Raw genomic sequence first — 25,286 nt, 5'->3', positions numbered from 1 at the left:
ATTTGTAGCTATTAGGGTGGGTCAACGTGTTATTGGAAAATTTAAGTTTATCGCACCAACCCGGAACAAGTTTTTCGATCGCTCTTAGCGTCAACAACTGCACAAAGCTTGATTGCGTCCCCGATTTCTGCATTGCAATTGATATTTATTTAGGGTTTTGTTTTTAAAAGAAATACTGTTTTGTATGCTTTGAAAATGGCTAAGCAATTTCGGGGAAATTAAACGATATTATTGGATACTGCCGAACGTTTCCGCAACTTTTTGATCGTTTCTTCAGGGATCAGCAAATTAGAAAATGAACGATAATATCGATTAACCCCCTAAAAAAGACCAAAAAGTGGTCGAAACGTTGGGCAAAATAAAATAATATCTTTCAATTTCTTCCAGACTGTTTGAAATTTTGCTCAGCTGTTTTGGTTCGAAAAGGCATTGTTCAAAAAGATTGACCATGTTGACCAAGTCTTATATTATGGTAATGCTCTGCATTCAATAAACCATAAGATTTAAAATGTAGTAAAACTTATTGTTTTGCTTTGGAAATTTTCGAAATTTATCTTAAAAAATGTTTAATGGTTTCTCTGCATTTCAACTTACGTATCTCCGCACGTAAAATCTGTGCTATACCGTATCGAATTGGTAGTGCACCCGAAGCCATTCTAATCCGTGCCCATCGAAATGCCATTCATCAAACCCCTTCATTTGCACAGCGCACTCGATAACGGTTCTTTTTCCACGGTGAAAGAATCCTACTGCGGGCGGGCGGGCCTACCGTGACTCCCACTCTGAAAAGGCTACCACGCCGTCGCAGCAGCAAAGAAGGAGGTGACGGTAAAATTATGCCACTGCTGCTGGTGCTGCTGCAGCTAGTCAGTCAGTGACTGGTGTTGGATCAGCATATTAATTTGTATCACATTGCTGGAGCACAGTTAGTTAGATATTGCTCGGACTTAGAACGCTGATCACGATTCTGGTAGCGTTCGTCGTCATTCGTTCCATGATCCATGGCGCGGCGGCGGGTACGTACGGTTCATGTACCAGAATCGGAAAACACCTTTCTCTTTAATGGGGCTGAGTTCTGTGGCCAACGGTGAAGACGAACACGGTGCCGTGACCCATAGCATTTTCAGTACGCTGCTGCTGGGATTGTAAGGTGTTGTTGGAGGCATGTCGCTAAGGATTCGTTCTGGGTGGGAGGGGTGGTGACGACAATGACGCGGGGAGGGAACTAATTTACCTATTCTCCTCGCTTCATTGGACACCCTTCGAGGGCAAAGCAAACGCTGTGTCAGTAGTGTTACGAGCGCAGGCCAAGCACCTGGAAGGGGTGATTACAATAGTGGGATATGGAATTTTCTCTAAATCTTAGTTGGAGGTGAGATCACGACAGAATCAGCACGCCCTTTTCTGCCCCACGTTTGCTTTGGTATAATTTTCAATGTATTCCCTAGCAAGACAAGTGGGTCCCAAATGATTGGGTCATGGAATGTCTTTGATGATGTTAATGTAAATTAAACTGATCGATTGATCAACTAATAATTTTACATTTTGGAATCTTATTAATCGTTTTGAAACGATTTTAAAAACCGGCATAAAACCGTAAGAATTTAAAATCCTCGTCAAGACTGTTATGACAATGTTAATTGGTCTTCAAATGTGATTCAGTAAACATAAATAGATGGTTGTGCAATATTACTCAATGTTTCTCTGGCTGCCATAATTTTAGACTACGGCAAATGTTTATTGGAATCTGTCGTAAAATTCCATGGGTCATGGTTCTTAATTGCTTAACACTCAGGTGTCTCACAATTGAAACATTCAAAAAATTTGTTATTAATAGTCAAGTTTCAATGAATTAAACGTTGCACTATCGAACAATCCCCATGAGCCCACTGCACAAGGCCCCACCCCTTACATGGTGTACTCTTCAAAGGAATATCGGAAAAAAGTATCTGGAGGAATCTGATCTCATAAAAAATCGCGGGGGCTCTTCTAGGAGGAATATCGAAGAATCCTCTGGAAGAATCCCGGGAAGATTAACGGAAGGAATCCCTAGAGGAGTTCTTGAAAAAATGCAGGAAGAATCTTGAATGAATCCCAAGAGCAATCCAAGAAAAAGATCTGGAGTAATCCATGAAAAACTCGAGGAGAGTCCTTGAGAGAATCCTGAAGGAATCCCTGAAAGAATCCTAGGAGAAATCTAGGAAAGAATTTAGAGAAAAATCCATGAAGGATTCTCGAGTAGATTCTTGGAGAAATCATAAACGAATCTCGAAAGGATTCCCTAAAAACTCGGGAGAAGCCCCTAAAGAAAGAATCTCTGAAAGAACCCAGGAGAAATCCACGAAAGAATCTCAAAATAAATCTTGGTAGGAATACCTGGAAGAGTACCTCTGGAGAAAACCCTAGAGTGATCCCGGTAGGAATCCCTCAAAGAATACATGAAAAATTCTCGGGAGGAAACTATTTATGAAGAAATCAAGGGAACAATCAATCCCAGGTTCCCAAACTTTTAGGACACGCGACCCCCTTTTGCCTACAGACGTACTTCTCGCGACCCACAGTAAAATATTCGATTGTCCCTCGCGACCCCTTGGATGAAGGTCGCGACCCACAGTTTGGGAATCCATGAATTAAAGAATCCTGGGAGGACTGAATGAAGGATCCCTGAAAGGAATCCACTAATTGCTTGCTGCTGGAGCAATAAAAAAGAATCCCGTCAGAGACCTCTGAAAGTATTTTGGAGAAATGGCAAAATGATAACCAATGTAGAAATCCCGGGAGAAATCCCGAAAGCAATCCTGGACAAAACCCCAAGATTATCCCTGGCTGATGCAATCTCGGGAACAACCCGCGAAAGTTGGGAAGAAGTTCTGGGAAGAATCTTGAGAGGAATTCCTGGAGGAATCCCGGGTAGAATCAACGGAGGAATTCCGAGAGAATTGTAATTCCTAACGGAAATGCAGAAAGAATTCAGATCCTTGACAGAATTTTGAAGGTATCGCTGGAGGAATCCCGGTAGAAAATCTAAAGAACGACGGGAAGCACCAAAGAAGGAATCCTGGAAGGAATGCTGAGAGGAATCCCGGGGGAAATCACTGACGGTATCCCGGAAAAAAGGCGGAAGAAATTGATAAAATTAACTTTGAAGAAATAAATGTAGAAATTCCGGGAGGAATTGATAAATTGGGAAACATCAATGTAGAAATTTCGGTAGGTATTAACAAAGAAATCCTGGTAGAAATTCCTGAAGGAATGCTAGAAAATCTCCCTGAAATAATCCTGGGAAAATTCCTAGATATATGCCGGAAGAAATTAGAAATCCAGAAGGAATCCAAGGAAGAGTCAATGAAGGCATCCCGGAAAGAAACTCCTAACAGAATTCCAGGAAATAAATACTGAAAGAATCCTTAACAAAATCCTGGAAAAAATGCTAAATGAATCCCGAAATAATCCTTCATGGATTCTTTTAGAAAATCTTTAAATAAAATCCTTTCAGAAAGTCATCTACGGACTCCTTTCGAAAGTTTGTTTATGACATCTGCCATGCATTTTTACAGAAATCGCTCAATTACTTTAAAATTATCTCTACAGGATCCTCCAAAAAAAAATCTTCAAGAACTCTTCTGGAAAAGCTTCCATGGGTTTCCTCAAAAATCCCTCCATGAATTCTTTCAAAAATTCGTACGAAAACTTTCTTCGTACGAGAATCTTTCTTGGATTGCTTCAGAAATGCTTTCGGAATCGCTGAACTAACTCTAAAAAAATAAATATTTAGAGTTCCTTCAGAAACTTCTCCACGGATTTCTGTAGAAAATCTTCCGCAGACTCCTTTATGAATTCTTGAAGCAAATTCCACCATGGATGTCTTTTCTTCCGTAAACGCCAGGGATTACATAAAAAATATTTTGGGGATTGGTTTGTGAAACCCTCCGAAGATTACTCCAGGGATTACTTCACAAATTTCTACAGGAATTCAGAGATTATTTCAAAGATTTTTTTCATAAACCCCTCTAGTGGTGTCTTCCAAAAAGCTTCCAGAGATTTATTCAGAAATCCGTACAGGTATTCCTTTTCAACCAGTCCACCCGAAATTTGTTCACAATTTGCTCTAAGAATTCCATTGGAAATTCCCACCAGAATGTGTCCAGGAATTTCTAAATTCAGGGATTTATCCGAAAATCCTGCAGTTATTCCTCCAGAGATTCCTTCAGGATTTCTTCCAGATATTTCTCCATGTATTTCCCCAGAAGCTTTCCGGCATTTCCTTTAAGGATAACTTTAAGAATTTATCTGCGGATTCTTTGAAGAATTTAATCAGAAATGTTTCTTAGAAATTCCTACAGGAATTCCTGTGGACATATCTCAATAATTTTTTTTCAATGGATCTTTACAGAAGCTTATCTAAGCGGTTTTTTTTCAGGTAATCCTACAGGAAGTCAGAAATACATCCACAAATTGCTTCAGAATTGCTTTCGGAAAAGCTATCAGCGAATTTTTCAGAAAATCGATAGTTTAGAATTCCTTCAGAAATTTCTTCACTGATTTCTTTAGAAAATCTTTCACATACTCCATTAAGAAATTTATTAAAGATTTTCCTCACAGTTAACCCTTGAATGATCACGTTGTTATATTTTGTACAATAAGTAGAAAAAAATCTCACTTTTTGTACTCAGCGTTAACGTAGTGCTGTTAGTTGTGTCCAATTGCGCGAGCTACGGAAGGTTAAAATTGCTTAGTGAACTTTTCTAGGAATTCCACCCAAGGCTGTTCCGAGGATTTTCTCTGGGTATTTCTCTATGAAGTTTTTCAAAACTTCCTGCTGGGATTTTTCCAACAATTTCTCAGAGCTGTTTTTTGTAAATATTCCTCTAGAGCTTTCATCGAAAGTAATTCCTGAGATTTTTACAAAAAAACTACTGGAGATTCCACAAAAAAACTCCTTCAGAGATTCTTTCAGAAATTCCCGCTTGGATTTCTTCTAATATTCCGTTAGGGATTAATTCAAAATATCTTCAGAGACTTTTTCAGTCAAAGTTTAAGGATCTCTCCAGGAATTTCAGTGCGGGATTTCTTCAGCAGCTCTTCTATGGAGTTTTACAGATATTCATCGAAAAAGTTCCTAAAAAAAGTCCTGCAGAGATTCTTTCGGAAATAGGGGAACTTACGTATTTTCGGCAGTTTTGTTCTCTTCGTCATGGGGAGTTTTTTTAAAGCTGTTGAACTCAGAGATGGCCTTAAACCCTGCCCAATCAAACTGAGTTGTATGCCCAAATTTCAGGTAATATGGCCCACAAAAAGCCTTCCTGACGAAGAGAACAAACCTGCCGATAATACCCTTGGTCACCTTACATTTAAAGGTTCCTCCAAGAATTTCATGACAAATTCCTTCTGACATCCTGTCCCGAGCAGAGTCTGACAACAAAATGATAGCAAATCGAAAACTCGATTTGTATACAACAGTAAATTGATATCATATCATATTGATATCATATTTTGATAAACTTAGATTTGGGTTTGCTGTCACTTCTAACTATTTAACAAACTAAGTTTTTAAATTATTTCATAACTTCTAGGCAATTTTGTATAACAACTCTAGGAATATACCAGTATAGTATAGCCACTAGAATTGACAAGGGGTGTCATGCATTTTGTTTACGGAAGATCGTTCAAGTAATAACTTGTTTTCATGTGGGCTCCAGCGATCCAAAATAAATCGTTAGAATTAGTACAGTCTTCCTGGCAAAATGTGATATACGAAAACATCTACAAGTTCATAGTGCTTCACAGTGACCCGTCGCTCATCTCAAACCGAATTTGAGAACCCCATTTCCCACCTCAGGTTATGCTAATGACGGCTGATGATGTTATTGCCACCGCTGCCCGTCCGTCATCGACTCGACCCGGCCCGACCCAAAACTTTGCGCCTAGAAAACAAACCTTTCCATCGAGAAGACCCTCAGCCCCAGAAGAAGGAGGAGGTTTCGGTTATTTACTGGTGCCAATGCTACTTGTTTTGCCTGACCGTGCCGTGCCATGCCGTGGAGAAGCGTGTATTATTGATGGTAGTGTGGGGCTGAACTCCAGTCCTCCAGTCGTTCGAGTACACTGTGTACTACAATGAAGTACACACACAATTCGTAACGGGATTTCTCCTCGCGGTTTGTCGATACGATGCGATGGTGGTAAAGCGATGGAGGCCGTCGCGCGGCGCTGAAGGTTGTGTTCCAATAAATTATTTTGTTATTCTTCTTGAGCTGGGTGAATGCAGTGTGCTTGGCACGCTGAGCTGGGAAGAATTTCGTCGAGGTCATGATGATGGAACGGGAACGGGATGAGGGAACCTTAGAACAAATACGAATGCCTCGGACAAGGGTTAATAATGTACTTTTCTTCGACGATTGAACGGTCGGACAAGGTTGTGGTCCGTCGAATGCAAAAGGCTTTCTTTTCTTTGCGCACACACAACGGGCTGCAGTTCATGAGAAGTATGCATCTTTTTTGCATCTAGGAGCAGTGGAACGGAAATGAGAATTTGGCGACAAAAACCACATATTGATCCATTACATTCTTGGCAGAGCAATTGGTTTGCACCATAATTTTTGGAAGAAGGTTATCTATAAGCTTCAAACCTTCAAGATCAAGTGTTGTGTTGTGAATATATAAAGTAAATCAATGTAGATTATCATATGCGTCTTCGTCATAACAATTTTGATAGGTGTCTGCATTTCGTCGCGATTTTCCGAATCCTGAACCATAGTGTCCCTACACTGAAAAGATGATGATGCTGGTGATGGTTGATCGTTCACATGCGATAAACGGAGAAGAACCAATGTTGCCTCCCTTTGATACACTATTTAAGGCCGGTCGGTCGTCCCGCGAAGAAATCACCCGCTCCTCTCGGCTGCTGCAGTGGTGATTGTTTCGGACGGAACCGGACGGCGACGACCGGGGCTGGCTAGTTAAAGATGTTCTTACCTGGAACTTGACAATTGCAACCTCCAAAGCCATCATTACAATGGCAAAGGCCTTCTAGGCACACTCCGTTCGAGCACGCCGTGCCATCTTTATCACAATCATCTGGAAATCGAGAACGGCGAGAGGGGAGATAACGGAGAGACGTTGGAAAATAAGGAAGTGATTAGCGTTCGTTCGTTCTGTGTTTTCAGCACGGCAATTTCAGCGGATACTTACTTGTACATTTTAACTTATTTCTAAGCTCATCGGAGCCCATGTAGCAATCCGATGTGCCATCACACAGTTTGGACAGCTCGTACAGCTGCAGATAGTCTGTGGATTCGTTGACCTGGCACCCGAAGTAGCCATCCTCGAGGTTCAGAAAAAACACCTCGTGCTTTAGTCCGAAGATGCCGACGTTCTTCCGGGACGCCGAGTACTGGGCACTCGTCTGGGGATGAAAATGAGAGGAGAAAGGAAATTTCGAGATTATTATGGGCGTATGTGAAGGTGCAATCAAACTTTGAGAAGGAATCATTAAAACGTCATTAGTCCTGTGCCTTCTACTTGAGTATCGATGTTGATTGAAGTGCGAAACGTTTTATTAGATTGTTGTCGTGTATGACCCAGTGTGGGAAAGTTTGCTCTTAGAGCTTAACGATTTTATAATTTGTTTCAATTAATTGCTAAGTTCTAACATGATGGGTTATTAAATCATTTGAACGTATGAAAAAGTTTAAAAATTACAACAAAAATAGATAAAACTGTAAGTGCTTCCTAGTAGCCATCGATCCGGTGTCACGTGGGAAAACCCAATCCGAAGTTATGCCGTTATTACCCACTACATTGTAAACGGTCAAACTATCGACCCCCCGTTATCTAAAACTTAGAATTTGCAAAAACTCCCAAGAAAGCATTTCTGTGTCGAAGCAGTCATCAACAAGGAAGCATCTCATTAGCTGCCCATGTACTACGTCCAATTAAAATTCCGGCCAATAGTGGTTCCTGAAGGCATTTCGATCCCCGCAAGTCGACACGCGAAGGGACACACAGACAAGGCACCTAAGAAGAAGCTAATTCCCGTGCGCGATTAGCCGAACACACTTTAACTCATTAAAGCACATAAAACGATCGTTCTCCCATTAAACACCACCACCCCCCGATGGATAGTTGGATGTGGCCTGTGTGGCTGCTGAGGTCGGTGCAAGCTAAATTTGATTACGATCCCGTTCGATGCTTCCCCAGGCGATGCGATGGTTCCATGTTACTTCGTTACTGACAGAGAGAAGAAATCGAGCTAAAACACCCAGTACAAAGTTGCACTAGCATCAATCGTATCTAATCTGCGGGGCTGTTCTTGACTAGCTAGAAAGGTTTACGCAATTACGGTGAAATATCTGAACGTAGGTACCTACTTCAAAGGTTGCGTTTCATAGCGGATGACCATAAATCGGGATTTATGTGACTATAAGATATAGTGCTAAAACTCCCACAAGAGCCTGAGCACGAGAAAACAACGAGCGAATCATTCTACTAGAATGCCAAACGGTGGTATGCAAAACGCGATACTTTAAACCTTAATGAGGCATTGACTGACAAGATCTGCACACAAGAGATACGATCCCTAGAATAATACCTTGTAAATACAGGGGGTTACGTGGTAGTTAGAAAAAATCACCGACTTCGGTAATGTTTTACCGAAATCTCACCCGAGCAGAAAGGAATAACAACAGCATAAGGAGCTGTGTTATTTGGATAAAATAACTGAATATTAGAAACGATTATTTTCAAGTTATTAACATAACATATTATGTTATAAACTTGTCTGTCATAAGCGGCAAAATAACAAATATCATAACGAAAAAATGTTCTTGGAAAACCATTTTAATAACTTGTTTAGTTAGTTTCAATAACAACTTAATAACAGTGAATTTGGAAAATATTTTAATAACAAATTTTTATATTAATTTGTTATTGATAATAATCGGAAATCAAAATTTGTTATGATATCAAAATCATCGTAACTATGTAAATTATGATACTGATTATATAAAATTATTCCCTTTGTCTCACAAACCCACTAATAACATGAGTAACAATACTTTGACTGATCGAAAAATACTATATTCAGTTTTTAATTCATTCTAAGAGAATGTAAAAGAAAAATCTTCCAGAAATTTCTCCGAGAGTTCTTCCATGAAATCATTCACAGATTTTCATAGACTCCTCTAGAAATTCCTTCAGAATGATAAACAGAATTCCTTCAAGGATTTCTTCAGAATTTCCCGCGATTCTTTGTCCCGAATTTCATCTAAAGATTTCTCTGAAAATTTCTTTAAGAATTTCACCAGGGGCTTTTTCCGACGAATTCTCTTGGAATTTTTGGCAAAAGATTTTGCTAAGAATTTTAATAATTGCTCAGAAGAATAACTTTTGGAATTTCTAAGAAGATTGCGCCAAGAGTTCTATTGAAGACTTCTCCAGAATATCTAAGGGTTCCTCCAGAACATCCAAATATTTTTCCGAATATTATTTAGAAATTTTCAGAGGATTCGTTCAGAACTTTTTTTTTTCCCAACTGTGCTATTGTTGATAAGTTGATCAATAGTACAACAATAACAAAAATTGTACTTCAACATAACATGTTGTTAAAATGCAATTGAGTGAATGTACATCAAGAGCTTCATTATTACAAAATGAGATTGTCCAACAAAATTTGTTATGGAAAAGCAATGCCTTGGTAATTAAATAATAACAAAACAAGATATAAAAACAGGTTATGTGATTTCGTAGTTATTAATTTGATATTCTCCTCTGCTCGGGCAACCGTTAAGTTTGTTTTACAGGAAAAATTCGGTAAAGGTATCAAGTTTAACAGGTACATAAACGATAACATTTCACCGAAATTTGTTTTTTTTTACAAAATTTCGTTGAAAATCCATTACCGAACGCTCAGCGGTTGAGATTTCGGTAAAAATTACCGAACGCCATTAGCTGTGTACCAGAAGATCTCAGGGGGTTTTTGGGGGACTGAGGGGGTTTTCGAAAATATTGCAGAGTGTTTTAGAGAGGGTTTTCGACGAGTTTTGGAGGCGTTACAGGTACGTTTTTGGGGGTTTCCGTGGGTCTCACATGCGTTACTTGAGGACGAGTAGGTCTTAAGGGGGTTCCGGATGCCACACTTAGAAAAAATCACCAACTTCGGTAATATTTTACCGCAATCTCAACCGTTAAGTTTTGTTTACCGGAAAAAATCGGTAAAGCTGGCATCATTTACCGAATTTCGTTAGAATTTAGCAGATAAACGATAACGTTTAACCGAAATTTTGTAACTTTTTACAGAAGTTCGGTAAAAATTCATGACCGAACGCTCAGCAGTTGAGATTTCGGTAAAAATTACCGAACGCGATTAGTTGTGCATTTCAGGTAGCTTCAGAACAATTTCGGCGGGATTCACAGGCGTTACGAAGGCTTTCCGAAGATTTCGGAGAATTTTCGACGGGACTCAGAGGCGTTAAGCAGGCGTTTCCAGGGGTACCGAAGGGTACAGGTGCGTTACAAGGGGTCAGAGAGGGATTAAGGGATATTTTGGAGGAATTTCAGTAAGTTTCAGAGCATTTTCGGGGGAGCGTCCCAAGTGCGTTACATGGGGTCCGACGGGGTTTCAGGGGGATCTTGGAGGCATTTCAGGAAGTTTCAGAGGATTTTCAGAGACCCTATCACAATATCTTTCGAAACATCCCTGAAATACTCTTTAATTTGAAGATGTTTTTGAACCCCCTTATAAGACTCTGACCTGAAATGCCTCGAAACACCTCTGAAACATGCGAAATCCCTTTGAAATGCCCTTAAAATAATGATATCAATTCGAAATGCCTCTGAACTTTAGATGCCTTTAATTGGCTCCATAAATCCCTTGAAACGCACCTGAAAACCCTTTGAAACGCCCCTAAAATGCTATTGAAAGCCCCTAAAACCTCTTGCAACGCCCTTAAATTGATCCTGAAACACCCAGAAAACTCTCTGAAATGATTCTGACATACCTTGAAACGTCCCTCAAACCCCTTGCAACGCCCTTTAAAAGCATGAGTGATCCCTTGATTTGCCCTTAAAGCCTCTTGATCTGCCTCTGAAACCCCCTTTAATACTATTTAAATGCCCCTGATTTCCTCGTAATTTCAGTAAAAAGTCTAAAAATCCTGACAGAACGTCCTTAAAAGGCTCCTCAAACCTCGCTGAAACAATTCCCTGAAACGTCCCTAAAGCCCCTTAGAACTCCTTTTTTTTTGGCTTACGAACTTTCTGGTATTCTTCTTAGCCCCACCTCAAATGCCCAAGAGCAAGACCTGTTCTCGCGAACTAGATTCCCTCATTTAAGCCCCAGCTTAATTTTTGCATAAGTTTCCCTCTTTTTATGACTTTTTTTTTTTAAATTTATGCGCATTGTTTATTAATGCTCCCTCAGCCAAGGGCATAAAAAGAGGTTTCAGTGTATGACAATGTCGAAATAATTTACAACATTTAAAATCTGTATGAAATTGACGACGTTATGACAATTAAAGTTTGGCCCTTATGCCATTGGAATCATTGAATGTCATTTGTTATAAGAATACAGTCAACTCTAAATTTCGTAAGCAACTTCTGAATATCTGCAAAAATTCTCTCATGGAAGTCCATCAGATTTTTTTTCAGGAATTTGTTATCGCTTAATACATTTTTAAAGATATCAATAGTAAAATTCCTGATGAAAACCTTGGAAGAATAGCTAAAGGATTCATTGAAGGAACTCCAGTAGAATTTCTTGAAGGAATTTGTTTGAGAATTTTTGTAAGAATTAAAAAAAATATGAGAATTTCTGAAATGTTTTATTTTTTTGATCTCTGTCAGTAATTACTTTGGAAATCCGTTCAGCAATTTGGTAAGGAACATCTTTAAAAGCATATTTGGAAATACGGCAATTACTCTGAAAATTTCCTTCGAAAATTCCTTAAGCAAATTTTTTTTCTGAATTTATTCTGCATTATTTTTGGAAAATTTATTCCACACTTTTTTGGAAACTGGCTCAGCTACTGTGCCGAAAATTGAGTTCGCAATTCCTTTGATGAACATTTTCAAGACTTTTTTATGAACTTTATTAGAAGTCTCATTGAAAATTTCTGTGAGAATTCTTTTGAGAGATTGTTAGACAAATCTTTTGGAAACTTCTTTAATCAATTCTTAGTAATGCTTCAACAATGGCTTTGCGAAATTTTTCAGATTTTTATGTCTACGGAAATTTCTTTAGAAATTCCATCGGCAACTTTTCGCTGTTTTTCTCTCGATTATTTGTTTGGAAAACCCTGTGGTAATGACTTTGGGAATTACTTCTACACACTTCTGTCTGGTAATTAATTGGATAATGAATTTGGAATTTACTTTGAAAATTCATTCGGTGAACTTTCTTCGGGGTTTTCTTTCGACATATTTTTGAAAACTATTTCGGCAATTCCTTTGGAATTCGAGTCGCCTATTATTGTGGAAATTCTCGGCAGTTATATTTCAATGTGATTTAGGTCATCATTATTGAAAATATCTACGGCATTACTTTTCAACATTCTTTGGGCAATTGCTTTGGTGATTGATCAGGCAACTCTTACGGGATTTCAGCAATTTCATTGAAAGTTTCACCGACAGTTTCTTTGCTTATATACCTGACAATAACTTTTTTATTTCTTTCAATAGTAGGTTTTTTAAAAATCCCTCAGTTAACTCGGTGGTAATTTTAAATGAAATTTTTTTGACAACTACGGTAATTCCTCAAAAAATCCTTTGGTAATTCTTCTGGAATTTTCTTTTGATAATTACTTGCGGGATTCCATCTGTTAATAATCTTGAAACTCTATGAGATACGCTCTCGCGAATTTACAACGCAATTCCTAAAACTGTTTGAAGAAATTCCTATAGAATTTCTTGGGTGAATTTCTGTGAAAATTCTTGAATGAATTCTTATGTTTTTTATTTGAATTTATGAAGTAGCCATTGGAGGAATTCCTAAATTCATGAAAGGAGTTTTTGAGGAATTTTTAAAGCATTTCTAACACTCATCCTCTGGAGGAATTCCTATAGAACGTCTTGGGAGAAATTGTGTAAGAATCTTTGAAAAAACCTTGCAGGTGTTATTATTTAAATGCTTAAAGAAATCCTTGCATGAAAGGATTCCCTAAAGATTTTTTTTACAAAATTATTTGTAAAATACCTGGAAAAAATAATTTAAGAATGAATGAATATAATCAATTTAAGAAATTCCAAGAGCATACTTAAATAATTTCTGAAATCGCAAGGGAAATTATTGGATTAACTACTGAAGAAATCTTTGGAAAAACACCTGAAGTAAGTTTGGGGGAGCTTCCAAAGGCCTCTTTAAATGAATTTCTTTGATATTTTGAATAATACCTTGGAGGAATTCCCAAAGTGATCCCTGAAAAAAAAAAACCCATGAGTAATCCTCGATTGAATCGGCGGAGAAATTCTCAAATAAAAGGAATACTTTGTTTATTCCATTTATGAAACCTTCGCAGGAGTTTCTTACAAGATCATTGAAGAAATTGTGAAAGAATCTACAGATAATTTTCAAAAGATTTTTGTTGAAGAAATATTTAAGAAATCTTTGGAGAAATTACTGTAGGAATTCTTGAAGCGATTTCTGAAGAATTTCCGATAGATATTTTCTATGAAATCTTAGCCTTGCATTAATCACTTAAAAATGCTTCTAGGCAATCTTAAAGAATTCCTGAAGATAGTGGCAAAACAATCTTAGGAGAAACTTCTGAAGAAATTATTAGATTTGATAAGAAAGGGAAACTGTTCCTTTACTATTTAAATATATCCCACGGAGGATAACAAAAATTACGTAATAAATCAGTGTCGCAATAGCTTTGTTTTTGAATAGGATGAATTTAGGATTTTAAGATTACTAAGCTACCGTAGTTCTGCAAAGTGACGTAAGCGACATTGGCAATTTCGACATATTTTTGGTAATTATGCTGAAAATATTTGGCCATTCTCATAATTTTCTTCCATAGATGCTAGAATTCGACTAGATCTTGCATCCCTATGTAGCAAATTTACCATATTTTTTTATATTAAACCAAAGATATTCCAAAAGACGTTGAAAACTGGAATGACGCTTACGTCACTTTGCAGAATTATGGCAGCATGTAGACTGAGACTGTAGACTGAGAAGCTTCATGGACACTTAGAATGATTTTTCAAAAGGTTTCTTCAAACAACTCTGAAGGAGTCTTATCATACATCGCAATGGAAATTTTTAGAAAAGTTCCCTGAGAAAGGCTGGCAAAAATTGCTGTAGGAATCCTTGGAACCCCTAGAGTTGATGGTTATTAAAGAATTCGTTGGAAGAATTCCAGAAGGACGATCAAATTTCTTCTGGAATTCTTTCGAGAAGTTTCTTACAGGAACTTCTGTAGGAATCCTTTGAAGAGTTTTTTTTTATTATTATTCAATGGGTTCCTTGGAAATTTCTTGGAGAAACTCTAGAATGAATCTCTTAGTAAATCCTTTGAGATACTTTATAAAGAATCCTTGCAGAATTTTTTCGAGAGTAAAACGTTGTAGTATTTTCTGAATGAACGTTTGGAGGAATTTCTGAAGAAATCCTTGGAACAAATCTTAAGCAATCTTGAAAACAACGCCAACTCTGAAAGAGTTATGCGAGGGAATAATTGAGACATCGTTGAAGAATCTGTGGAGATATACTTGACTCCCGTGAAAAAATCATAAACGGAAGATTTGGAGGATCTACTGAAAGAAACCATGGAGGAACGTTTAAAGAAATTCTCTAATTCTCTTCCTCCGGCGGAATTCCGATGTAATTTCTTGGAAGAATATCTGGTTCCAAAAGAATCATTGGAGAATTTGTTGTAGTATTTTTTTTTCTGGAATTTCTTAAGATTTCTTTGGGATTCTTCGAGATGAATCTGCAGAGATAATATTGATAAATTCCTTGGTGGTCTACCTGAACAAATATATTGAAAAATATTCGATGGAGTCATGGTAAGAATTTTTTTAAAGTACTCTGAAGTACTTTTGTAAACATCTTCGGAGATAACACTGTAAGAATCCCTGAACGTGTGCTTAAATAAATAACGAATGACTTCCTTACATTTACCACTTGAAAGATTCTTGAAAACTAATTATTCTTCAAGAAAGATTTCTTGAAAGAAATCGGTAAAGCAATATTTGAAGAAATTAACCCTCTAATACCCAATCCCGCCTTCAGACGGGGTATAGTTTGAGCATTTTTGTATTTTTTTTCGTGGAAAATCAATTTTTTTTATATTTTTGGCTGATATTTAGGACTGTTCTATATATCTCAAAATGGTTTTTGATGTATTTTAAAGCATATTTACATTTTTTAAAAATCATTGAAAAATTTTTTAGTTTTAGTCACCTTTTAGAAGTTATTGTGTATTTTGTATTGAATCGCTACAATTAACATATTTTAAATTTTTCCCAAATCATTCTATCCTTGTTTAATAGTTTAAGGGAATCGAATACACTCTAAAATTATTTTCCTTAAAATTACACGGAAAATAAAATTTTCTGTGAAAAAAATTTAAAATAATAATATTTCAACAATAATCATAAAATCTCAAAATGTTTTCATCTCCAAAAATCCGTTCCCCATATTGGCTTCCAGGAAAAATATAAAAGTGTGGGGATGTCCAAAAATAAAAATTAGAAAAATCAAAAACTGAAATTCACGAAATCGAGAATTAAAAAGAATCATATTCCAAAACATGTTTAAATCGATTTTAGATGACGAAAAATGATATTTAGATCTAAATCAAAAATTTGGGTATCGGAGGGTTAATTAAGGATTGCTTTGTGCAATTCCTAAATAAATTGGTTATTTTTTCGATATAATTCTTCAAGAATTCTTAGAGAAAATCTCACACTCATTAATGAGGTCCGGAATGTATTTCGATGTTATCTCGAGATAAGGGCCAAATAGAAATCTGGGATAGATGCTGTGAAACCTTGGAAGAACCTTTGATAAAAATTGAGAGGCAAATACCTGAAAAAAAGTTTTTACACAGCCAAAAAAAAAACATGTGGCCGAAGTGGTAAACAAAGGCCATAATTCTACCATAAATTTCTCTAAAATTTGCATACACAGCTATTCGCCCATATAGCCGAGGCGGTAAACGCATGGGTATTCAGCATGACCATGCTGAGGGTGACGGGTTCGATTCCCGGTCGGTTCAGGATCTTTTCGTAAAGGAAATTTCATTGACTTCCTTGGGCATAGAGTATCTTCGTGCCTGCCACACGATATACACATTGGCAGAGGAAGCTCTCAGTTAATAACTGTGGAATTGCTCATAGAACACTAAGCTGAGAAGCAGGCTTTGTCCCAGTGAGGACGTTACGCCAAGAAGAAGAAGAAGCTATTCGCCTTCGGAGTTTTTTACCTCCAAAATATCCATTAACCCTCTAATTTTATTTCATTTTATTTTGATCTTACCCCTAGTAAGAAGTTGGGGTCAATATGAACCAGGCAAGCACGCTAAACGTACACTAAGCTATCGTGGTGCAAAAATCCCAACATCCTATGAGGGTTAATATCAGTTTTTATCATACAAAATTGATCTAAACATCTTTTGGAAGTCTCATTCGTAATTTTGTGAATTATGTTTTTTTTTAATTTTTTTTCTAATTTTTATCTTCAAATATCCCAACATTTTTATATATTTTCCTAATGCTTATTTGGGTCACCATTTTCTGAGACGAAAATATTTTGAGATATTGTGAGTTTAGTAAAATATTCAGATTTATATATTTTTTACATGAAAATTTTTATTTCCCGTGTAATTTCTAGGATAATAATTGAGGGGTCCAGATGCAAAGGCGTGTAAGTGACCATTTTGTCGATTTTGAGCTGAACATATCAAAAATATCTTCAGATTTCAAGCTTTAAGGAACATTTTAAAGATAATATTTATGATGATTAGAAAAATTACAAGAATTCAGTGAAAATTGCGTCGATTTTGAAACTCCATGGGACGAAAAATTGGTGAAAAACTTTAAACCTCATTTAATCGAAAGTAGGTTTTTGGCACTTCCCAACTTACAATCGCAAGCCGCAAACAAGCATGCATGCTGAATTGTTGCTTAATTATAGTAATTATTGCTGAACTAAAATTATGACGTATTTTTTCAATTGAAAAAGCAGCCAATGTTCAACTTTTCGTATTAACAATGATAATTTAAAACACTTTTTAAGCGTTTAGTAAGATGTTTATTCGACTCGCAGTAATTTCGACAGTGGTCGACTGTTCGGGTTCGTTTGGAAGTTGACCATCAATGTTAACTTCTTTTCCCGATCAGCCTAGATAGCTGTGTAGTGTCGGTAGCGGTTGTCTCAATTGGCTAAGAATAACACTACGGACCGCCTGATCCAGTGGTAAGAGTCCACTAAACAGGTGACCCCTAATTCATGGTGTTATGCGGCTTTATGCTTACCGTGCCAAAGAATGAATGGTTAGGGGGGTCCAATAAAAACCTAACCACAAACGGAGCCTGTGGAGAATTAGGGCGTCCTCCACAGTAGTACGCCCTCACTGCGCTAACCGGAGCAATAGTGCAGTGGACCTTGCGTTTCTCCGAGATAATCAGTTGCCCTTCTTAAGTCTCAAATTTGAGGCTAAATAAGGGCGGGGTTATTCAAATGTTGTTAATTAGCTTACATTACTACCTATATGGATTCGCTTAATGCGTTTTCGCCATTGGCGTTTTTCAATTGACACCGATTTGGTTCGTCGTTGATGTTTCCTTTTTGTGCTGTGATTGTGAAGAGTGTAATCCTGTCTAGTTTGGGTAGTGGCTACGACAAGGAAACCTCAGATCAATTTTCAGCGTAAAAAGCGTATGTAGCCCAAGTGGATCTACTTCAAAAAGTTCAATTTCGTAGGGTATCTTCTGTATAGGTTACCTTATGAACCCAGCTTTGCTTTTTTTCATTATATATGAACTGTCGTGCCACGAGCATGCTATATTTTAGAAAAACGTTAACAGTATGTTTCTACCTTTCCTTATGGATGCCTTCAAGCAAGCTCTTGTTTTCAGCATCTTTTCGCTGATATTTGGCATCTGAAGTAGCTCAAACATTGATTTGAGATGCTTCACTTTGATGGAATACTTAGGTAGTACAGTTCATGGATAACTTAACATAGAATTGCACCTAACCCAACTCTGCATGAGCAGAATTTGTCAGTTGGTTGACTGATTGGCATGTGTCAGATGAGAACTCTCCATTTGATCTTTTGCACTTTTGAGTGTTCCTTCGCAAACTTTGCGTATTCAGGCGTTCCTGCTGAACAAGCTAGGGAACCTGTAATAATTGGTTGCGATCACATTCTATGGATAACTCGCTTCCATTGCTACTCCAAGAGAGTTTCATTATGGTTTTGTTATTACAACACCCTTTATTGTGGTATACCATAGCTACTGCTTTGAAAGAAGCTTGTCCTCTGCGGTCTGTGCGGACCGAAAGAGGTATTTCTGAATGGCACTCGGACCTGTTCAAGTTCTAAATGTCTTCGGATAAACCAGTCTTTTGTATAGCTACGAATCTCTAGCTTCTACCCCGAGGATTGTAGCTTTAGAATCGATTTAGTGGGCACTAAAAAGCTCTGCTTACTTCAAATCTCTTGGAGCAAATGGGGCTTTGTCCTATTTTTCTCCAGAGGGATTTGAGTTTTTCAAACATGCTTTGCACTCTTGTAGTTTTCTATTGGGTATTTTCATGACGTGAAATTACTCTGTAGTTTTATCCCGTAAGGGTGCGTGCGTTGTAAAAAGAAGGAATAAGTTTCAGATTTATCTGGTTACGTCGTTCTTTCTGAAATGCTCGAAACGCATTGTCGATTATCACATCTGTGATGTTTGTCTGGCTAACATGCCTGTTCATGTGAACTCACATGTCTCCCAATTTGGGATGTCCACAGTGACTCTTTTACACAAAGTTGTATACGTTTTCAAGAAAGCACTCGCTCAAACGTAGTTTTTGCTTGGGTGATTTCTTGAATATTGAGGATGCTTTTGATGACGTGCCTTTCTATGTCTTATTGAAAGTCGCATGACGTCGCAAGCTACCTCCAATGAGCTATAGGCTCTTTTTACGGTTATGCGTTTTACAGTGTCCTTTTCAGGGCACTAATTAACTCCGTTGTGGTATGAGCTATGAGCTCTCGTTGCGCTTATGCGTTCATTCCCTCTTGTAGGGCATTCCTTCCTATTTCATCACCTTTCCCTTTCCCAATTCCCATTCCTTGTCCCATTCTCCCTCAGGTAAATGATGAAATAGGCTCATATGTATGGCGATGGCACAAATGTCCCAAATGGAGGATAACGTGCCTCTGGAGCCGGCCTTCTGATACCTGATACCTGAAGATGTTTATTCGACTCGCAGTAATTTCTTTACAACATAGTTTAACAAGACCTTTTTCTGCTTCTTGTTAATTTCATGTAAAAAAATGCACATGTATCTGTATAATGTGTTTTTCACAAGTCAAATAAGCGCTTTCGTTTCATCATACTTCAACTCAGAGTACATGATGAAAAACACGTGTTTTTTGCTGAACAACAGCTGAATTAATCTGTTGTTCAGTTGGCAACCACAATGTTCTGTGCTAATTCACCACTGCTGAATAGGAGTCGAAGTCTGATCGTTATTAAACCACGGGAAGTTTATGTTTTGATTTGAGCGCAGCAATTTATCTCTAGGATGGCGCAGATAGGAAGGCATGTGGCTGACAATCGACGGTTCTCGAGTTCGAATCTTGAATCAGGTAATAATAGTTGTTCACAGCATAAATGCCAATCATAAACTCTCGTGGAAATTGAAAAATTTCGTATTTCATTTATTTTCAATTATTTTTGCAAAAGCTGAATAACAGCTTTACTATATAATTGTTAAACGATTTGACAACAAACAGTTTAGTTGGTACACAATACTTTGCTTTAAAGTTTCTCCAAATTTATGTGAACAAAACCCGAACAAAGGTTGTGCCTGTAAATTATCCAAACGTTATTCGGCACCATGTTCAATAAATTCGTCGTAAAGTTGCTTCTAATCCCCTTAATTTTAGAGTCCAATAAAGTATTTTACTATGGCAGAATGATATGAAATTTTGAAATACGAAAATTGCTGCGATTTAATACAAAAGAAACATTGCAATGACATCTTAAAGGTGAATAAAACAAAAAAAAATCAATGATTTTTAAATAATGTAAAGAAATTTTAAAACATCAAAAACTATTTTGAGATTTGCAAAACAGTCCTGACTATCACCCAAAAATTTAAAAGTTTTGATTACTAAGAAAAAAAATTCTCAAACTATAGTACGCGGGGGGTGAATATTGGAGGGATAAGTTCTTCAGCCTGACGGAAAAATTGAGAGTATGAACAAATGTTTTAGCCTGGCAACCTTAACAATCGCCATAAGTAACGATTGCCTGTTTTTTTTTTTGTTACCTACAGGTTCCAGAATGTTGTTTCAGATATTTATCATACAACTCACATTCCATTCAACCCTATAGGTTTCCCAGTACGATTGAGCAGCAGCACTATGTTCCGACCATCGCCCTTAGGCACTATCCACAAATTACGTAACGCTCTAGAGGGAGGGGGGAGTATCGTCGAGCGTTACGGTCCATACAAAAAATTCCGGAGTTTCATACAAAAAAACCGTTACGGAGGCGGGAGGGGGTGGGTCGAAAAATGCCTATTTTGGCGTTACGTAATAAATGGATGCTGCCTTATTAGTATTCAATTTGATAAGCCGAAAAAGGCGATTTTGCAACACCATCCCCAACGAGCACACTCCGTTGGAATCAATGAACCCGAGAAGACCCCGTGGATCGCGATATCTTGTCCCACCGAGAGGAGGTCCTATCAGCCAGCGTCCGGTTATCAAAATATCTCGAACAAGTTCATTATTCAATTCTCGCTCCCGCTCACTCGGTGGTACGTAACAATTTTCGTGTTTTCCTTCTTAAAGATTCTTTTGGCTGGACGATGCACCGTCGTGTCCAGCCACCCGATCGATCTCCGATAGAAAGTGAAGTTGTTTTGCACTGCTGTCTATAGACGACCACGATGACGGCCGACCGATCTGCAGAACACGAGTTTCGGTTGCTGACCGTGGCCGTGCCGTCGTATCGAATTTGAATATCTTAAATCTGCGACCGCGCCCGGGGAGGATCGATGCAACGATCCAAAGATCCCCATTCTCCATACCGAGAAAGTGAGCCCGAAAGTGTGGTTGGTTTTACATCAAGCCAGCACCTTCGATCGCAGTGCAATGGAATTTGCCACCGACCGAAGAAGGATGAGTTATGTGCGATGTAACCGGAGGCGACTTGGACGGTGTTGAAGGAACACTCTCCTGTTGAAGAAGGATCCTCCGATCGGTTAGGGCCCAAGGGTACCGATGCGATGCGACGTTCTAAGTCGTGTGCGATGATTAATTTATGAGAAGAATTTCTTTGAAGAAGGGTGAAGAATGCTTTGCTGCCATTTGGGCTGGATTATTAATGAGACTACGGTCTCCTGCTGTGGATGAGGTGTTGCATGAAATTGAAATTTGTGCAAAAAAGAGATGATTAAAATGCTGTTAGCGTTCATTTATGCCTGATAAAAAATGAGGAACGTGTGATTCAATCGAGTATTAACCGATAGCATAAAGAGTTTCAAATGAAATTCAAAAGAAAAGCGTCTCAACTATAGCAGAGCTTTTAAAAACTATGCTTTTTTGCTTTTTTAATATAGGGGAACTTACGTATTCTCGGCAGTTTTGTTCTGTTCGTCATGGGGGGTTTTTTGAAACCTGTAGGTCTCAGAGTTGGCCTCAAATCCTTCCCAACCAAGCTGAGTTACATGCCCCAACTTCAGACAATTCGGTTCACAAAAACCCTCCATGACGTAGAGAACAAACCTGCCGATAATACCCATCGTCACCCTATGAGAATGTTAAGAACTTTCGTGTTCAATTGATCTTTTGCAACTTATGGTAAGCATGAAAATACCATAAATTAAATCCATATTTTATCACAATGTATTCTAAAAGCCCTCGAGGTTCTATCAAATCTATTCTAAAATTCACACGTAATCAATCTAACGGTCATCCATCTCCTAATGATGGGAGAAAATCACACGATCAAATTTTAACCGTTCGGCGACTTGAAGCCTCTCAACTTCCAAGTCCTCATCGGCTCCGCACTGTAAGGACTTTGCAACGGTCGGTCCGTGTAGAAGTAATTTCGCAATCCACTTGACAGCAAGATCCGCAAACACTGAACTTGTTGTTCCCGCAAGTATCACACTCCTGATTTCGACACCTCGAACATGACAGTCAAGTACCCTTCCGTAAAATACCTACAACTTTGCACCAGCCGGTCGTCGTCATCGCCGTGTTGCCGAAAACATAACAAACATCTCACTTGAGGTGGTTGAAGTAATGACGAATCAACCGCGCGCTCAATTGGTGCCATTAGAATTGGTTCAACTGTCCGTTGGTTGATCGGTGATATGCTGCAGGTACCTACTTAGCAAGGTCGCTTCTTGGGAAGCTGCTAGGAAGCTCTCAAATTTGATGAATCATAGGGCCACTTGGGAAGCGAGTTTTTCCCAAACGATCTTGAGGGTATAGCCGACAGTCGTCGTTCTCAGTAGTGATTTTGGACGTCGTCACGGCTTTGGAAGATGCAGCCCTACCCGAGTAGAGAAATATATCTGAAATTTAACTTTAGATATAGTTGGTAAGGCTACATGCGATGATCACTTTATTAAGAAGACTAGCAGCACTGCTGAAAATCTGAAATCACTGTAGGCAGCGCCACGTTGGAGACCCAATTGTGGGGCCACCATGCATGAATTGTATACCACAGGCGTTGAGTGTTCTCCACTGATACACAGCAAGTTTCACTAGCGTACAGCAGCACTGATTTCATGTTCGAGTTGAAAATTCGGATTTTGGAGCGTCGACATACATTTCTTAAACTCGTAAAGGCAACCCTTTTTTTCTTCTAAACCATAGGGGGATAATCTGCTCAACAGACACCCTAACAGGAAGGTTAAGGTAGTGTGGGGCTGAGGCCGTCTTTCACAACAAAAGTAAAAGCCTACTCTGTCCTCGTACCCACTAAACCATTCCTATGGTCGCCAAACCCTACTTCTCTCCGGAACCACCAAGAAGGTATTGCTTCAGAGAGGGGCTAGTGCACATCGCACCCTCAAGGTTAACTGCGTAGCCTAGCAGCAACGAACATCGATGACTCGCTCTGGAGTGTTCATCACGGTAAGGGGCTGTCCATAAACCACGTGGTCATTTTTTTGGGACTTTTCAACCCCCCCCCCCCGCGTGGTCATTAGTCCATACAAAATTTTTTATTTGTCCATACAAAATGAACATCGGCCGAACCCCCCCCCACCCCTAATGACCACGTGGTTTATGGACAGCCCCTAACATGCTGGCGCTTAGACAGTTTCCCGAGTGGTCCTCGCCACTCCCTTTGTCCTCGGAAGGCGGGCAGGGTCAACCCCGCCCGCGCCCAACTGCTTTGCAGACATCAAGAACTGATGCCCACGTGCAACCTGATCTGACCTGCTGAAGGCAAGGGTATCACTACCCTTCAGGCCCTATCAGCTGCACTAGAAGGTTGCTGACAGCAGGGTCTTCACCTGCCCCGACCCTTGCCGGGGACCCCTTTCCAACCGCGGGCTCGGATCCAACACAGTAGACCGACGCCACGACAGTATCGCTACCGGGACTTCCTCTCCGCGGCCACTTAATCGCTGTAAGGATCGATCTCGACCGCAGGGCACCGGTATGACCTACGAAGCCGACTCCGAACTCCAGGACCACCTCTTGTACTCTTGTAAAGGCAACCCTCGCGTTCTTGATCCGTGCACCTGTGTCGATCTTGGTGCCACCATTAAATTGTGGATAAAGTTCATCGCTGTTCGACCAAATTAATCGCCGGCTATTATTTTTCGAACGCACACACCGACATGACCTGCCGTAGCTGTAGTATGCCAATCGTTTCTGGTGAAGAAGCGATCGTCTGTGAGGGGTCTTGTGCCGAGTCATATCATGCAAAATGTGTGGGTTTGCCGATAGAAGAGAAAATTACCTGCCTTAAAAATCCGCATGTATTTTGGATGTGTACTATCTGCAGTCGGATTTTGCGTGAAATACGCTACACGGAAGACATGCGAGCAAAGTTCAGAGTGCATCTGAATGCGAATTCACCAGATAAACGTCGTGTGACTGAACCTGTCAGTAATGCAGAACAATCGGTTACCAACGATTCGTTAGATGCCATTGCCGAATTAAAAACAGAAATCGTCTCGATTCGCAAAACACTGGCCGATCTTACTGCTTCTCGATCAAGTTTGTTTACCACGACTACAAACGAACTGCCACTAGCTCATTCGTCACCAACATTGCCGTATAATTCAACGCAAGGGAATCATACACGTAACCGCAGAGAAGTAATTCCACGGCAAATGGGTACCGATAGTCATCAGGAACGTCGCAGTGAAAAGTTTTGGATCTTTTTCTCCCGAGTGAAAAACGATGTCACTGAAAATCAAATCCGTTCCATGGTTGCAGAATGTCTTGAGAGTGCCGATGAAATCGTTGTGCGGAAGCTAGTTGCGAATTGGATGGACTCGTCTCAACTTCCCTATGTTTCTTTCAAAGTGGGAATAGATTCAAGCTTCAAGGATCGTGCTATGCGTGCTTCAACGTGGCCTAGCGGAGTATGGTATAGAGAATTCAGAGAAAATTGTTACACGTGGCAGCCTTAAGTAAGATTCAAACTTAGATCGAAGCTTTGTGTTTATTTGAATGTATTTTTGTATTGTTTATTATATTACGTATTATTTGTATTCACCTAGATTTAAGGTTCAATAAGATCATTATAAGATTCGTTGAACGTAACAAATAAATAAATAAATTACTAGCCGCCATTTGGCTAATAAGATATTGAAAGCTTTCAACATTCTCTACTGATTGCCCAGCAACCGTAAAGCTGGAAGGGTTGACCGTGTTTACATCTAACGATTTGGTCTTGTTGAGGTTGATGATAAGACCTTCCGCCGAGTAGCGATCGGCAAGATCATCGAGCTTACTCTGCATACAGCTAAGAGAGCAACGTCATCAGACTCAATTTTGGGATCCACGGCTGCACTGAACGACACTACTGTTGCTTCGCTTTGATCCACCAGTATCGGATATGGTTAACAGCGTGGTTGCAAAAATGGA

At 39.0% G+C, this 25,286-nt stretch overlaps 1 protein-coding gene across 1 annotated transcript in view; it reads right to left on the bottom strand.

Moving 5' to 3' along the window:
• Positions 1–25,286, bottom strand: part of LOC115257956 (nidogen-1-like) — a 337,718-nt gene that overhangs the window by 64,320 nt on the left and 248,112 nt on the right. Inside the window, exons 3-4 of the mRNA XM_029857928.2 lie at positions 7,192–7,405; positions 6,976–7,077 (exon numbers count right to left, since the gene is read on the bottom strand). Of these exons, the coding sequence (XP_029713788.2) occupies positions 6,976–7,077; positions 7,192–7,405 (316 nt within the window). The remainder of the gene's footprint in view (positions 1–6,975; positions 7,078–7,191; positions 7,406–25,286) is intronic.

This window comes from Aedes albopictus, chromosome 2 (genome assembly GCF_035046485.1).
Source record: "Aedes albopictus strain Foshan chromosome 2, AalbF5, whole genome shotgun sequence".
In the NCBI taxonomy this organism is placed as follows: domain Eukaryota; kingdom Metazoa; phylum Arthropoda; class Insecta; order Diptera; family Culicidae; genus Aedes; species Aedes albopictus.
The sequence above is the reverse complement of the archived record's forward strand: the minus strand, read 5'-3'. Positions and strand labels throughout refer to the sequence as shown.